This window comes from Denticeps clupeoides, chromosome 18, assembly GCF_900700375.1.
Source record: "Denticeps clupeoides chromosome 18, fDenClu1.1, whole genome shotgun sequence".
NCBI classification, from domain to species: Eukaryota; Metazoa; Chordata; class Actinopteri; order Clupeiformes; family Denticipitidae; genus Denticeps; species Denticeps clupeoides.
In genome coordinates, this window is record NC_041724.1 from 7,987,679 (window position 1) to 8,005,777 (window position 18,099).

An 18,099-nucleotide genomic window follows, 5' to 3' on the forward strand; every position below is an offset into this window, starting at 1 on the left:
ATAACTATACTGAGATTCACTTTTTTAGTTGCATTTAGCTTGTTTTACAAGTGCACAAATAATGCAAGTACAGCATTCTGAAATAAAAACACTCTTGATTGATGTTAGCGAACATGGTCGTATGTTACCTTTTTTTTTTTTTTAACTTTATTAATCCCAAAGGAAATTGTTTCTCTGCTTTTAACCATCACCCTTGGTGAGCAGTGGGCAGCCATGACAGGGTCCCGGGGAGCAGTGTGTGGGGACGTGGCACCTCAGTGGTACCTTGGCAGACCGCGATTCGAACCGGCAACCTTCTGATTACGGGGCCACTTCCTTAACCGCTGGGCCACCACTGCCCATTCTGTCAGCAAGTACATAACAGTGCAGCGATTATTTAGTTGACTGCTTGTTCTCGCACGTGGCTTGACAAAATGACAAGCAGCGAAGGACCTTTCAAAACCAACACATCGTCTTCTTCTCTATCAATAATGCACAGGAGTTCCACTTCACCCCAGCGGGCGGATGGCGGTACGGTATCTAAAAGAGTATGTAAACACACACACTTTCAACACTGACACAAAATATTTTAAATCTAACAGGACGGTGACAAAGTCACAGGTTTCAATCCCACTTACTACCATACTGAGCAAGACACTTTTAACACATATAAGACACTGTCCCTGTAACTACTGATTGTAAGACGCTCTGGACTAATGTAAATGTAAATATACTCTAAATAACAGGACATAGACTTGTATGGTCTTGATATAATATTGAAATAATAGATTGCCTTTTCTCTTTCCATGTTTCTCTGGTCTTTCTTAAGATATTAAATGTTTATGCGGCCAGCGTGCCTCGTACCGATCCCTCCATCTTTCGGCCTTCCAGCTGGTCTCCTTGTCCCTTCATGCAGAACGATAACCATTCCTCTCACATCTCTCTCCTCTCTCACTGGCACTGGCACCATCTGCATTATTCTGTCCATCAGAGGCCGCACCAGGCCTGCAGCGCGCTCCCAGCCTTCCGGCGTTCCTGTCTCGCGCGTTCCTCGGGCCTGGTGCACCGTTCCAGGGGGATCAGGAGAGGCCGAGGGAGCGGGGTTATTTAAACAATCCCAGCGGGAGCAGCAGCCCACCCCACCCCACCAGGCATTTAGCTGTCCAGCGCTGTAATTCACTCCGAGGCCACCGCAACGTCAGGATTTGGTCCGCATTCCAAGAGTAGCTGCGTCGTGGGGGGTCAAGCTGTGATCAACGTCAGAGCCCAGGCCACTTCCTCACCTCATGGTTTGGGTCAATATCTCGTATATGCATCATTTAGAGCACACGGCAGGGGGGGCGTTCGTCTTGAAAAATGAATTGACGCGCTTGTCAGGCGTCCACTGTGTTTTCTGCAGGCAGGATCCTCTGTTATGGCCGTGGGCGAGTTTTTAATGTTTCAAACGTAATGCCCTTCCGTCGGTCTCTCGTTCGCACCCCACCTATCCGTCTCCCCCTTCTTTACATTTACATTTTTTTTTACATTTACATTTACAGCATTTATCAGACGCCCTTATCCAGAGCGACTTACAATCAGTCGTCACAGGGACAGTCCCCCCTGGAGCAACTTAGGGTTAAGTGTCTTGCTCAGGGACACAATGGCAGTAAGTGGGATTCGAACCCGGGTCTTCTGGTTCATAGGCGAGTGTGTTACCCACTAGGCTACTACCACCCTGTCCCTGTAACTACTGATTGTAAGACGCTCTGGACTAATGTAAATGTAAATATACTCTAAATAACAGGACATAGACTTGTATGGTCTTGATATAATATTGAGAGGCCTTCTTTATCGCGCTCACTTTTCTTCCCCATGATTAATTAAAACAGAGTTTTAAACTGAGATTGTAGCAGCTCGCCATGAGCGCGAGCATCCAATTCGTTTTCAGTCGAGGTGGCAGGTGCTGGCTTCATGTGTGTGTGCGCTTGTGTCAGTGCTTCAGTCTTGGCCAGAATTGTTGGTTCATTTAGATGCTTTGAAGTCCCCATTTTTCCCGGCACAATGAAACAGGTATGTTAGTTCATTTGGATTAAAATGGAGACAATTACACATTTGGACCGGGGCCCTAAACATCATAGAAACACATGTACGCCTCTGTTTTATTTATGTCTCTTATTTCCATGTGCTGGAGCTCATGGGACGGTGCTCGTGCAGGAATGTGCTCAGGGCTGTGGGTGAGGGGTTTTGGGGGGTTCGGCAGTCGACTGATCCCCAGGGCCTGTGAGGGATCTCGGGGAAGAAACAGCTCTGCCTCTGCTGAATTATGGATGGAGGTGAAGGTGAAGGAGGGTAAAACAGAGGCATTAAAACACACACACGCGCGCACAAACAGAATACACTCAGTTCACAAGTGCACACGGGCCCTGATACACAAGTGCACAAACACAACGATACACCTCGCACATGTTCACCATTAAAATCCGGGATTCATACATTAAATATGATTAAAGTGCACACCTGACCAGGGCGCAGATGGCTGAGCTGCACACATTTACATTTATGGAATTTATCAGACGCCCTTATCCAGAGCAACTTACAATCTGCAGTTACCGGGACAGTCCCCACTGGAGACACTCAGGGTTAAGTGTATGGTTGTAAGTGGTGATATTGTGGGTCATAGAGGAGTGTATTACCCACTAGGCTACCACCACCCTGCGGTGGACGTGGGTGGGAGCTCAGTTTTGGTCCTGTGGGTGGGGGTCTTTGGGGAAGGGGTAGACTGTGTGGAGCTGAGACCTTCTTGTAATATTATTATGCCTTATGGAAATATCATTTCCATGCATTAATAATCAGAATGTTATAATCATCAGATAATTATTAGTAATTACCAACCTTTTTAGAAGAAAATAGAAGTAAGTAAGCGTAAAATGACAAATGGATTGTGATGGCAAGGCAGCCTTGGACTAGCCAGTTGCTTCCAGACACACACACAAGGGTTCTCATCACCCACACTTGCTGCTCAGTCAGTATATGTTGGTTTTCTCCATCATTCCATTGTTCTGTTTAGTTGCTGATGTTGTTCTGCTTTTCTGTTTCTTGATTTCTGTTCCATTTATTTTCGTATGTAGAGTATTTGCGCTTGCTTCACACCCCATGGCATGACATACAGTACAGGCCAAAAGTTGGAACACACCTTCTCATTCAATGTGTTTTCTTTATTTTCATGACCATTTACGTTGGTAGATTCTCACTGAAGGCATCAAAACTATGAATGAACACATGTGGAGTTATGTACACAAAACACATTGAATGAGAAGATGTGTCCAAATGTTTGGCCTGTACTGTAGGTAAACTCTCAGCTAACAATAACTAGTGCCATACAAGGACAGCTAGATTGAGTTTTTCTTGAATGTAATGGCTTTTGCTGAATAGAATAACATCTGAAGTATAACTGAAGATGAAGTAAATAACAATGCACAGAAGTAAATTTGTTTAATGGATAAAAGCAATGAAATGAAGGCTGATAAACTGTTTTTTTTTTTTTTTTTTTTGGGGGGGGGGGGGGGTGTTATTGGTGATTTTAAACAAATACTGATTTTTTTTTTTTTGCATAAATCTATCTCCATCCTCTGTTTTTCTAAGAAGCTGTAGACAGCTGGAGAAAGTTTTGGTGAATGAGATTTCAATTTTAATTTTAGTTTACCTTCTTACGATTTACATCAGTAGTTTCACGTTGCCAAGGCATTGCTGTTCTGTTTCATTTTCAGAAGGAGAAAAATTCTGCTTATTGTGATTGATGTTATTTTCTGTTTCCCATCAATTATTATTTATTTATATTTTACTTTCAAATATTTTTGCTGGAGGTAACTGGGTTGGATGGTGAAAAGGGGATGCGTTGGTGAGGGTTTGGGGGGCAGGAATTGAGTTAAAGTTTTATGACTGAGGAATATTTCATCCTCTGAAGAGCGACTTCCTCGTTCGCCTGTCTGTGTCTGTTTCTCTGCATGTCCTTCTCATCATCTCATGAGTGATCTGCCAAATGAGAGTCAGTATATTCTTGGGCCTCGGATCCAGCTGCAGCCTGACCTGTTGTTGTCACCCTGGCTCTCTTCTGCCTGACCTTCAACTATGTTCTCACCCTGGGGTCTTCATGTTTTGCAGAGATGTTTATGGGGTTGCATTATCATTCTTGATTTTTTATTATAGTCTTAACTATTCATACAAATAAGATCGATATTTCACATACAGATTCATTAAATCCATTAGATAATTTAATGGTATCAATTCTCATGATGCCCTTTAGAACATTTCAGATGTTTAGGTAAGTTTATTATTGTCACAGATGACTCAGGTGACAGGTGCAACAGATGGCACAAATATGTGTCACAGCAGTCAGTGAGTGTCGGGGGGACACTGGTTGTGTCTGCAGTGTGTGTGAGCCCTAGGTTGAGGGAGGTGGTCAGAGATGCCATTTTCTAATAATTGCTCCAACAGTTGATCTCTTCTCACGAAGCTGCTTGCCTATTGTAGATTGGCTGATCCATGTCTCGCGAGGGTGTACAATCTTGTCCCTGGTGTCCTGAGACAGCTCTCTGGTCTCGACCATCCACAAACGGGGGGTTATTAAATAAAACGAGTACGCATATCAGAACAGGACCCGACGCTCTGAGAACATGCTAGCACATCGGGACCCAAACCTTGGGACCAGGGCACAGGGGACTGGCAGTGTCTCCAGGTGAGATGAGAACCTGGGTTGGTAAGCGTCAGTGGGGTCAAGCCGGCTGTGCCCATGGGATGGTTGGGTCCTTCTGTCACGGTCGGCATGGTGCGAGGAAAGACACATTCTCAAAGCGTTCACGAACACGGGGGGTTTATTTCATAAAACAGGTAACACGCATCAGAACAAGATTTACAGATTAAGGACCCGACAGGGAAGCGATACAAGAGGCGACGTTTAAACACTCGCAACAGCGGCTCACAATCAGGTTCACAATGAACCAAACACAACAAAGCTCCGGCCAGGATCGCGCAGCAGGTGCGCCCCCTTCGCAGTGTGTGTGTGTGTGTGTGTGTGTGTGTGTATATATATAGAGAGAGAGATTTTCACTTAATAAAAGAACAGTAGTTAAAGAGAGAAGTTAATGAAGTGTGCTGAACTCGTCTCTGTCTGATCCTGCCTCTCTCTCTCTCTTGGCTCTGCGCACTGGCACCCTTCCTGGGGCTGCTGTGCTGTGAATTAATGGGCCTAATTAACACAGCGTTAATTATTTGTAAATTGGGTGTTTGGGTACAGATTACTTGTGAGACGTATGTTGCACGGTGTGCTATCTGAAACACTGCACCACCTAATCCCATCTCTCGAGTGCCAGGTTTCAGGACAGGGTTCTTTCCACAGACTGCTGAAGAGGTATGGCGGGGCGGGGCTGACAGGGCATTCAAATAATAACAATTAAGCATTTCACTGGGGGTTAATTGTTTTTTTATTATTATATATTTTTTATTCTATGAAACTTGAGCATCAGAGAGGTGGAGTCATTTGTTGAAACAGGAAGCTGGAGGGGGAGGGCTGAGGAACAGTCTATTAAAATGGACGAGGCGGCATGGCTGCTTACAGTTCTAAAGTATTTGAGAAAATTTGCCTGAATTTGCTCGGATGCCTTTGGCTGCAACGCTCATCTCTGTGATTTTATGCTCGCCGGCAGTGGCGCATCAGCCCAGCGGTACCAGGATGCAACACAACTTTCTAACCTGCTCTTTTCTACAGTTTTCTTTCATTACATTTTTATAATTTTCTCTTTTCACATGAATTCTATTTGTCAGAAGTAGAAGATCTCTGACAATGGAAAGTCTGCCTTTTTTTAATAAACTTTATTTTTTTTAGGCAACTTCTTAGATTTTACAATCATTCTGCACTACATTTCATGAAAATATTATATCATATGTCATTCTGGGGAGAAATTAGGATATTGATTTTTGATTTTTTTATATCTTTGGAAAAAATAACATAATTTGGGTTCCACATTAAGCAGTATGTTAATCAGTCCCCATCAGTTGCCATTTCTGGATGACTTCAGGCTGAAAGAACTATTTGGCAACATGTATTGACAAGAGATAACATTTATTGGCATGGGTCTCACCGACTCTAACAGTAAGTGTGGGCGAGGTCTGCTCGGGGTCTGCCCTGCAGCTGCGCCAGCCCACCAACCACACACATGACATATACACACCATGCACTCTTATACCACACACACGCACAAACACACACAGTGACGGACTGTATGCCACAAGACTGGACCTGGAATGCTGGTAGGGAAGGGGCGGGGCCGGCAAACAGGCCCAGTTTATGCTAGACGTCGGGGGGGATAGTTACAACCTGGAGATCATTACATGGCATTTTAAAATGTGAACATTTCATGAACATGAACACAGATTGAGGTAGGAAAAAAATAATCCAAATAAATATATGCAATCAATGAATGCATAATTATGGGTTTAACCTTCTGTATTGTTTTATCAGTGGATGGAATTTGTGCCATAATGGGCTATGTTCAGATTTGAAGGGTGAGCCAATCATCTTGGACATTTTAATCCAGAACACCTCTGCCATTCCTGTATGGTATTTCTGCATTTTAATTGCTTGACATCTGACTCTGCACCGAGTGGGAAATGTTATGCCTGGGCCAATTTTTAACCTACACCTCCTCTCTCTGCTCTTTATCAGCCATCGGACGGACCCTCATCCCTCGCTACTTCAGCACGGTGTATGAGGGAGGCGTGACGGACCTGTATTACATCCTCAAGCACTCCAAAGAGTCTTTTCACAATTCCTGCATCACTGTGGACTGTGACCAATGCACCATGGTCACTCAGCACGGCAAGCCCATGTTCACCAAGGTAAAGAGCATTGGAATGTACAGTACAGGCCAAAGGTTTGGGCACATCTTCTCATTCAATGTGTTTTCTTTATTTTCATGACCATGTACATTGGTAGATTCTCACTGAAGGCATCAAAACTATGAATGAACACATGTGGAGTTATGTACTTAACAAAAAGTGGAGACCTGGCCTCCACAGTCACCGGACCTGAACCCAATCCAGATGTTTTGGGGTGAGCTGGACCACAGAGTGAAGGCAAAGGGGCCAACAAGTGCTAAACACCTCTGGGAACTCCTTCAAGACTGTTGGAAAACCATTTCTGGTGATGACCTCTTGAAGCTCATCGAGAGAATGCCAAGAGTGTGCAAAGCAGTAATCAGAGCAAAGGGCGGCTATTTTGAAGAAACTAGAATATAAAACATGTTTTCAGTTATTTCACCTTTTTTTAAGTACATAACTCCACATGTGTTCATTCATAGTTTTTATGCATTCAGTGAGAATCTACCAAAGTAAATGGTCATGAAAATAAAGAAAACACATTGAATGAGAAGGTGTGTCCAAACCGAGAATTTACTTTCGTTATAAGATATTGTGAAATGAAAAAGCAGTTAAATGCTGATTATTAGATGGGGCTGTATTAAAGATTACGCTTTCTTTCAAGTTTTCTTTACAGAATACAGAAATCAAGTGACATTGCAGTCGAGTGTAAGGCATTTGAGTATTTTGTCACCACTTAGAACATAGTTGAAAAAAGGATCAGAACTAATCATGAAATTTGTGTCCCCTAACCCCATACAAACTTTATTCAAATCTAATAACAAGCACTCGACATCATGAGAGTGAAAGAATTTTATTAAATAAAAACAAATTAAAGTACACGGCTGGGTGGTCGGAAACGTACAACACAGCATGACACAACATGGTTATGTGGCAGGGAACTGGAGAGTGAAAGAAAAACCACAACTGAACTAACAGTCCTAATTACACCAGGGTGCATGTAGGTAGTCAGGGACAACACAATCGGTGAGCTGGTGACACCGTGGCCTCACAACAGTAAGTAGGATGGTAGTAGCCTAGTGGGTAACACACTCGCCTATGAACCAGGAGACCCAGGTTCAAATCCCACTTACCTCCATTGTGTCCCTGAGCAAGACACTTAACCCTAAGTTGCTCCAGGGGGACTGTCCCTGTAACTACTGATTGTAAGTCGCTCTGGATAAGGGCGTCTGATCAATGCTGCAAATGTAAATGTAAAAAACGAAACACTATGGTACTATGATTTTTTGTGAAAGTTTTTTTTTTATTATGTGTTTAAACAAGTGAACTGCCAATATACTTATTAATGAAAAGTTAATAAACTTTACACTTACACTTTTTCATTTGCATGTATACTGCCGCTGATTTTATAGTGAACCAAATCCCTCAACAGCACCTTAACAGTTACTCCACTTCACAGCTTCCTGGAGCTGGATTTTTAAATGTGTCGCTTTCCTCTCCTCTCCATAGCTGTTCTTCACTTGATTCCTGGGTGCAAATGTTCAACATTTTATAAAAGTTTACGATATACAGACATAAACTATGATTGACTGATCTTTACAAATCTAGCGACACCTTCATATTTTTGATTGACACTCATCTTGTCAAATACATCCATCTCGGCTGCAAAGGCACCAGCTGGTGTGTGGGTAAAGAAGAAAAAAAGTTTACAACTTATTTCCATGGAAATATTTCCATGCATATTCCATAAGCCTAAACAGCAGAGGACGGGGGGGAAGGTGAGCTGGTGGAATGAAGAATGGGGCTCCATCACCACCCCTCCCATATGTTCCATTACTGCATGCTTTCACTCGCACCACCTGGTGCTACAGGAGTTGCCGCTTTCCCACCGACGCGAAGTGTCTGAGGAGGAAGCAAAGAAAAAAAAAAAATCAAAATAACAACTTTTGCACGTTGTATTGAAATGAAAGGATCAGTGTTCAGGAGCAGTGTGTGTGTGTGTGTGTGTGTGTGTGTGCTGTGATGTATTCAGCAGCTGGATTGAAGGCAAGAGCGAGCAAACGGCTGGAAGCTTTCCACTCATTGTACTTTTTTCGTTCTCTGGCGGGGGGGTGGGGGGTTTTGGGTCATGTGACCAGCCCGCGTTCGTCCGTCTGCCTCCTCCTTTTTTTTTTTTTTTTTTTTTTGTTGATCCTCTGGGGACCATCTGGCTGCAAGCATTGATTAGAGTGTGTCTGCCGGGATTACATCTTTCCCGTTGCCATGCCAACTAATCAGCTGATGCTCCTCATACCCCTCCTCCTCCTCCTAGTTGCTACAGCAACTGAACATTGGAAGTCTGAGAAGCATAAGACTAAATAAATGAAAAACTCAGAAGAGTAAATGTTAGTAAATGTTCAAAATCTGGTTTCATTTTGTTTTTACTCTACACTTTTATCACTGTGTTTTTTTGTTTGTTATTATTATTATCATTTAATATGTGAAATAAAGTGCAAAGTTTAAATGATAGGTAGTTAGCTTCACTTGCTAGTTAACTGCAATGCAAAGAAATGTGAGACAAACCTAACCAGATTTAACCATGATGTAATCTGCAGCCATGATCCGTACAGGATGTAGTGTTTTTAGTGTAACGATCTTCATTACTTTGACTGTTGGTATTAAGTTTGATGTCTGATCATTAAACATTTCATGCGTCCTGCTCATCTTACAACCAGTACAACTTTGCTGTACAGGTTTGTACCGAGGGCCGTCTGATTTTGGAGTTTGCATTTGATGACCTCATGCGCATCAAGACGTGGCATTTCACCGTCCGGCAGTACAGAGAGCTCATCCCCCGCAGCATACTCGCCATGCACGTAAGTATGAGCTTGGATGTGAGAGTGCATGTCTGAAACATTCAGACGTTATAATCATATGTTTGGATGACACCACATGAGTCTCTTTTTAAATACATTAAAGTAGTGCCTAGACCTGCTCTTGGGCGGGGATTGCACGTCACATATTTAAAGAAAATATTGTATATATAATACAGAGCACATGTCCTTTTCATGCACTCTATCCAAGGCCACAAAGGAGCTACAGATGCTACGACACATGTATCTTAACTGTGCACTGTAGAGTTGGAACTTCAGTACCAAAGCTTTCTGTAATGTTGTAATTGTTACGTTCACTTGCTCACAGAATGCAAATGAACTCTCTGCATCACATATGAGATTTGTGTGAGATGAGGGTGTCTAGGTTGTCGCTCTGCCGATGAGCTGATTGTCTGCGTTTCCCTGCCTGCTACCCCCCAAAACCAGGCACAGGACCCCCAGGTGCTGGAGCAGCTTTCCAAGAACATCACCAGGATGGGTCTCACCAACTTCACTCTCAACTACCTCAGAGTAAGCCGTCCCACTCTCATCCCATACCACACACACACTTTTTTTGGCGATGAATATGTAACATATTTACAGGCAATGGTGGCCTGGAGGTTAAGGAAGCGGACCCGTAATCAGAAGGTTGCCGGTTCGAATCCAGAACCGCCAAGGTGCCACTGAGGTGCCACTGAGCAAAGCACCATCCCCACACACTGCTCCCCGGGCGCCTGTCATGGCTGCCCACTGCGCGCCAACAGTGATGACTGAAAGCAAAGGACACATTTCGTTGTGTCACCGTGTGCTGTGCTGCAGTGTTTCACAATGACAATCACTTCACTTTCATTTTAAATGTTTGACTACCTCTTGGTAGGACTTTTTAGAAATTTGTAAGACTGTTTAAGAAATTGGAAACATCCCAGTTCCTCCAATCCAAGCTACATCAAATGATAACATGTTAATAAAACAACAACAAAAAAAATAATAAGAAGAAAAATAACATTCTTTTTGGGTTTGACGAATTCGTCTTTTTTTAGTGTTATCCTAAAATTTTGCTCCGGTGTGGAATAGCACTTTTGTGAAGGTTTAAATACAATGTGCAGCTACACACCAAATATTCGGAAATAAAAATATGCTTTTTTCATTCTCACTTAATATTTTGGGTGTGTGGGTATATGTTTTGTTTGTGTGGAGAATCCATTAGTCAGTGTTTGGTGTCTTTGTCCTTTTGGGCTGCAGTCGAGATTTGCAAATGGAGAAATTGGAGAAAACGAAGAGAGGGGGAGACAGGGAGCGAGAGAATTAATTGGATAGGGGAAAAATTAGCATAGCATTAATGAGCGTTTCCCTGTTGAGATGTTGGATAGTGAAAAGCTGCAGCGCTGAAAAGCCCCAGTTTGTTTATGAGGATCTGCATGCATGGAGGAATAAAAATGGATGACTGGGCTCCCTGGACATCTCAGTTTCTCTGTCTGCATTAAGATCCGGGCGCGGTGGGGAATGGCGAGCAGCTTCCTTACAGCACCAGTGTGTCCACCAGCAGCCTCATCCTCAACCCTTTCAACAGTTACCCTCCACACACAGAGAGACAGGCAGCATCAGCCGCTGAAGCACATGATCAATAGACAAATATCTACCTGTGTTCTCGCTCTCACAGATTCATTGATTATTTTTTTGCCATATTTACTACATTTAAGTATTAAACCATACATAAAATCTTAACAGAACAAATTGTTCCTAATACACAGGGTACAATATTAAGCCTCCAGGTACAAAAAGTACAGGACAGGTTGTAACTTTTTGTTGTAACTCTAAAGGAGCATTTGGGAAAGTACATATCACTACCCATGAACCTGCAATGCCATAAATGTTACAGATCAGTAGGGTACAAAAAAGAATAGGTACATTATTGTTCTTCAGATGGGTACTGCCCCAGCGGCAAGCATATGTACCCATGTAGGTACACAGTGGTATTTCCATTTCTCTGTGTGTTTAAAAGAACCAGTTAATTGAGGATTTTTCAGAAAATAATGAGGCTGTCGTGTAATTTACTGCAAAAACAGAGAATACATTTTATCATTTGGGGGGTCTGACCTTCGACATGAATGTGAAATTTGTCCTAGGGCAGAGAGCATTCCTGCAAAAAGATGCAGAAGGGCTTTTTAGGGCTCATTGTTTTCATATTATGCTTGAGGTGTTCAGATACATCCACCATGCACTTGTGTCTGGATTCACATCTTTTTCCAGACGTGCAGTGACAGTGGAAATAAGGCGCAACCACAGCACATAGATCAGCCCTTACACAGATATGATTAATTAACAAGATTTTTTGAGATTGATGCAAAAATGTTTTAACAATGGAATATGCAACACTGTCCAATTCATTTCATGAATGACCTGTAATGAGAGTCTCTCAATGCTTGTGTCTATCATATAATTTTTAACAGTTTTACCAAAAAAAAAAAAATCACATCTTCTCCCAGGTAAACAGAGTCATCAGTGTCAGTGGGAGAAAACACTCCTTTTGCTCCCACCATTCATCAGTCTGCCAGAGGAGAAGGAGTGTTTTCCCCGGGTCATTATATCAGCCCACCCGCTTGCCGCCTCTGTTTACCCAGGATGAGGGCTTCCTTGCATTCAGGCTGGAAATAGCTCTTGTTTTTTGGGATGAAATCCAGGATTTGTTCCCCGAGCTGTGGAAGAGGGCAACTCCACGGTACTTAAACAAGTAGAGGCGAAACTCTCGCACTGTAGTGGCCTACCTGCTCAGGCTAATTATCAGCGGTCGGGGAGTCCTGCAGCAAAACTTATTTGACTGTTGATTTATTTTGTATTTTTTTCTGCAGTTATGTGTGATCCTGGAGCCCATGCAGGAGCTCATGTCGCGGCACAAGACATACAACCTCAGTCCGAGGGACTGCCTGAAGACGTGCCTGTTCCAGAAGTGGCAGAGAATGGTGGCCCCTCCAGGTACAGCCCCTCCCCCGACCCTGACCATCTTGCCGGGCCTTCTGGGTAGCCCGAGCTCCTCCATGCAGTTAAAGCTGGGATTTTAGATAGGGGTTCTGTCAGTATGAGTATCTCTGCTCAACAGCTTTACACTAAATTGACCTCAAAGGACATAGAGTGCAGTGAGGTGGGAAGTTTTTTTGTTTTTAAACCCTGTTTTTCTCCCACATTCATTTAGGTTTCCTCATTTGTAAGAAGACTACAGCTTTTGTTTGATTGGCCGGGGGGGGTAACAAAAAACATTTTCATAGTTCAAACACGCAGCACAAATGAAAGGTTTTTAACATATTGATATGAGATTTTGAGCAAGACCAGAATTCAGATATTGAACAAGACCACGTGTTCTTTTGGTCGTTCCATCTGTCATCAGCATGCCTCTGTGTTTTCAAGTGAAACATGCTGAGGTGGATCCACTGTTATTGTTGTTTCCTTATAAATCTACAGTTTCTTCTTTCCTGTGATTCTTTGTTGAATCGGAAAACCTTTCCGTTCAACCAAGGAAGGAAGGACGGATACATTTATGCACTGATAAGGGCTTTTTCCGCATGTGTGTGTGTGCATGCGTGCATGGAAATGGTGCCACTTCGGTGCGTCATACTCTCGACCCTGCCCAGTAAACAACCTAGAAGCCTAAAATACAAAGTTTTTTTAAAAAAAACAATGTCTTTTTTTTTATATAGGGACATCAATGTCTTGATCAAGTCCAAGTCCAAGGATTCAATAAGAGTTCCTTACATTCTTGTCTATTCACTGTGTGAAACTATTTCTGCTGGGAACTAAAAACTGTTTCCTGTCGTGTTCTGTAAAAACCTCACAAAATGTATTTCATCTTTCATGACTGATAAATTTTGAAGTATAAATGCTGGGGTATTCTATTCAGAGGGTATTTATTGTAGGAATTTATTGATACTGATTTTTTTTATTTAGTAAATCAATGTTACATAGATCTATAGTAGTCTAAATTGCTCTTCACATAAAAATAAACTGTTAACTCTACAGGCTGATCTGTCTGCAGTAGCTTAATACACAATTAAATTGATCAATTACTCTGAATATGGTTTCAGCTGGACATCCTCAGAACTTCAAAACGGAAATTTTCCCCTCAAATCACAAAAAAGGTATTTTTTTCCTGTCTTCTAAGTTTCTCATTTTAAACTGTGTACAGTTATGTGAAAGGGGTCTGCATTCCCTCCATGGACGGAATGCTATGAAATACATTTTTGTGTCATGAATGCTCACCTGCAGTTTGTCTAAAATTATGTTAATAAAATTCATTATCATGCATTTGTTGTAGGTATTGACCTACAAGCAGCAAAAGTAGCTGATTAGCAACATGCCTGTTCTGAGACAATTTAACAATATGAGTTTAATGATTATTTGCCAGACTAAGAAGAATATTACCAGTGAGACTAAATAGGTTTTATTGTTTACATGTGATGTATTGATGAACGGTTTGGTTTAATCATCCAGAATGAGGATGCATCATGTGTGAGAGCTGTCAGTCATTGGGCTCCTCCCATTTTTAAACTACGTTTATAAAAACACAATTAAAGATTGTGTTGTAGGTGACAGATGCATGGTGGACAATGCCTTTGACCTGACACTAGCAAACAAGTCAGTCTGCATGTATGTGTCAATCAAAAAATAGTGCCTGCACTTCTTTTTAACTGTGGCCAACCCATGACCAATTGCTTGATATGAGCAGATATATTTCTCTCTCATGATTTTAGGTTTTATGACATAAAGCACTAGAGTGTGTGTGTTGGAGTGATTATTGTAATTACTGGTTGTGAGTGGAAAGCACCCCCCCCCCATGTTGTCAGTCAGCATTTATTCTGAGAGCCACTGCTTTTTTTTATTTTTTATGTTCAAATGCTGACTGTGTGGGAAAACAAAGCATGCATCATTCAGGCTACCTTCCTTTGTTCTTACACATGTGTGTGTGTGTGTGTGTGTGTGTGTGTGTGTTGCTCTGTAAATTTGCATGGTTTGTTCACTCTCCTCTCGGTCCTCAGCTGAGCCAACACGACAGACCACCACAAAGCGGAGAAAGAGGAAGAACTCCGCCAGCAGCGCCTCCAACAGCAGCCTGGGCAACAACGCCAGCAACAAGAAGCGCAGTCCGGCCAATAACTTCAGCCTGTCCAGTCAGGTACCTGTAAGCATCAGCTCTACTACTCTTACAGTACCATAATACACAGAGACACAATACATAGATTACATGAGCATCCGCACCACTTGCACCACCGAGAACATGGAAATGTTTCACAGAGACATTTGAAGGAAATCAGAGACACAGTGGTGGGAGCAGTGGATGCCTAGTGGGTAAGGAAGCGGAACCGATGGGTTACGGGTTCAAGGTATCGTCCCCACACACTGCTCCCTGGGAACTGTCATGCTCACTGCTCACCAAGGGTGATGGGTTAAATGCAGAGGCACAATTCGCTGGGCACCGTGTGCTGTGCATCATAATCATAATGACAAAAACAATCACTTTCACTTCATGATGGTTGTGTGATGTCGATTTAGTCAGTACTGGGCAGTACTGGGCAGTATTGGGCAGAATACAAAAGACGTAGACCACATGTTTTGACATGTATTTCTGCCTATAAGATGAATAAGAGTAAACTGGACATTTATGGAATGGACTGGACATTATGGAATTTTTTATGTGTAATAGTCACTTGCAGACATGAAATAAGACATATAGACAGATAAAATTTCCACTGTATACCACACATTTAATAAATTAGTAAATATGTTAATAACAATGTTGCAACTGTATCATACATTTTTAGTTAGTGTAAAATGATTAAAGGCAACTTGTCCACAGTAGATTAATAAAACGAGATTGAGAAAATTTTGGTCCTTGCTTACATATATAAGCAAAAAAAAAAAAAAAGGCACAAACATTTCAGAGTAATAATTTGGCTCAGTGCCAGGGCTCATTATCATAAACATATGTGCGTAAGTGCTTGTGTGTTACACACAGCCCACCCCCTTCAGCCCTGGGTTAACATCACTCCTGCATACGCTCGCCTCGGCCACGCGATCCCCTCTCAGTAACAGGCTGGTTACATATGTTGCACGGCCGCTGGCTTTGTCTGAGAACTTGTACCATCGTGGCTGAGCTGCCGCTTGACGTGAGCACAATTCTAATGAGGGGCCTGGCGCGGTCATGTGACTTGGACTGCGAAGAGTGGGATGGCGGTTGGGAGAGCAAGGTGTAACAGTGCCCCCTATCTCTGTAGAAGTAGAATTATATATAAATTTTTATATATTTTTTTTACTAAATCTACAATCATAAAATTTTTTCCAATCATATTAAACCTTAATAATTAATATTATTTGTCATTCATATTAATCATGTAGCCTTTGTCTTTGTGCATTATTCTTTGTTCATACAATAATAGTGTATTAATTTGTTTTTATGGCGCATATAGTGTTTTATAAACTCTTTAAACGTCATATTCTATATCTTCTTTATTATTATTTAAATGCATGCTTTTAATGCCGTGCCTACTTGGAATAAACACCAGTGTAGAAACATTCAAGTGCAAGCGTGCATCTTTAATTAAACAAAGTGCAGCACACAGTACCGCTGGCAACACAGATTTCAGATGTAGCATGAAATAAACTGGGACAGAGACATGGTGAAACGGGGCTTATTAACCTTCCGGCAGAAATATTATGATAACGACATCCAAGCTTCTGAATGGTCCAACAAAGTCGTGTTGGGAAACTTGAGAAGTCTAAATTTTTTCAAAAGGACATCTTGCTCATTCATGAGGTAAAGGCTGTGATAAGTCATAATTAATTAATTGGGAAGTTGGACCTTAAGTAAAAATTCCAGACCATCATGCTCCCTGAAAGTAAACTTTATGTGTTGGTTTGTTCAATTGTCCAGACACACTCTACAGGTTTACCTGATTAACATTTGTCTCCAGGGCTTGGAAGGGTTTTGGGCAGAAGGGTTCTAGAGGGATCCGCCTCACCCCTTGCTGCAGTGCACTGTGGGAAGAGTCGGCTGCCAGCTTCAGGCTAATGAGATGAGTGTATAAGACGTGTTTTTATGTGATGGCAATTAGCCGCCGCAGTCTGAAGAGCAGCTGGAGACTCGCTCGCCCTGTGTGTTAGGCGGGAGTTACCCCATTTCAAATGCGTACCGCCGGGCGACAGAAAGCATTCAGATAACAGATGGCAAATTCAAGCCTTGTTGGCATCAAGTACCTCTTGAAAAAATAGAAAAAGAAAGTCTTTCCCCCCAATGTCTGCTAATCACTTAATTACCTATGCAAATTGACAAATCATACTACGGATATTTTTGTTTATTTGGAAAGAGCACACCTTAATGAATTTTAGGAATGATGAGGAAGGTGCCTTGTGACAAGAACAATGGCCCAGGTGAAGAAAGGACCAGAAGCAATATTTATGATTTAGTTTCAAGCTTGGAATTTAATGCTTAGGTCTCAGGGTTAAAGGGGGAATGAGGTGCACAGGCAGGACATCATAAGGATAAGATATTTATTAATAACAAATGAAACAGGCGTGATGGCCACAGACATAAAAGAACACAAACTGACCTGAAGGCGTGTGACAAGTGTCAGGATCCAAAACAAACTCAAAATAAGTACAGGTCCACATAAATGCAGCAGTGTTGTCTTGCTGCAGTTTCTTTCCTTTTACAGGGCTCTAATCATGGATGCCTAATCAGTGGTAGCGCTCCATGATCAGAGCCCTGGTGTAACACTGGTTGGTGCTGGATGTGTACCCAAGTTATCAAAATAGAAAAAATGAAGAATTTTACATTAGAATCATTTGGAATACATCTGATTCTATACAACAAAAAAAAAAACTGTTATGTATGACAGGCAATAATGAATAATATTCATATTGATGCTGGTATGTAAAAAGGAATTGACAAATTCCCTGCCCAGAAATATTGCAAAAGAGAAATAAACAAAGTGATTTGCACAGGCATTTTAAACATGTTTTTGTATATATTCTAAAAGTATTCTGAATATATGGATGTACTGTAACAGAATACATTACTGAATACATTTATGGTAATGCATTCATGTCAGGATCAGAGGGTCAGAAGGGAGGATGGAAACATCTGCATGACTTACAAAAGACAGGGGTTTACATGAAACAAGCGCACCCAATACAGGACCAGGGAAACGGAGACATACATTAAACGACCTGACACGGACTTGACAAGATGAGGCTGTATTTGTATATTGACATAAATATTATACATTATAATTTTTCTTAGTCTAGCACCTAACAATCTCTGAGCATGCTCTTCACTGACAAGTCTAAGCCTTATCTGGGCTCTTAGTTTGTAAACTCAATATCCTATAGAAATCGAACGAGAATTGCTGGTGTCTTCCTCTTGTAAGTC

At 42.0% G+C, this 18,099-nt stretch overlaps 1 protein-coding gene across 4 annotated transcripts in view; it reads left to right on the forward strand.

Moving 5' to 3' along the window:
• Positions 1-18,099, forward strand: part of ldb2a (LIM domain binding 2a) — a 38,792-nt gene that overhangs the window by 17,515 nt on the left and 3,178 nt on the right. The window contains exons 3-8 of one of the 4 annotated variants that reach the window (XM_028960504.1): positions 6,680-6,852; positions 9,564-9,686; positions 10,131-10,214; positions 12,533-12,656; positions 13,760-13,813; positions 14,711-14,853. In XM_028960504.1, coding sequence (XP_028816337.1) covers positions 6,680-6,852; positions 9,564-9,686; positions 10,131-10,214; positions 12,533-12,656; positions 13,760-13,813; positions 14,711-14,853 — 701 coding nt within the window. The remainder of the gene's footprint in view (positions 1-6,679; positions 6,853-9,563; positions 9,687-10,130; positions 10,215-12,532; positions 12,657-13,759; positions 13,814-14,710; positions 14,854-18,099) is intronic. The other 3 variants (XM_028960505.1, XM_028960506.1, XM_028960507.1) reach the window with 3 other exon arrangements.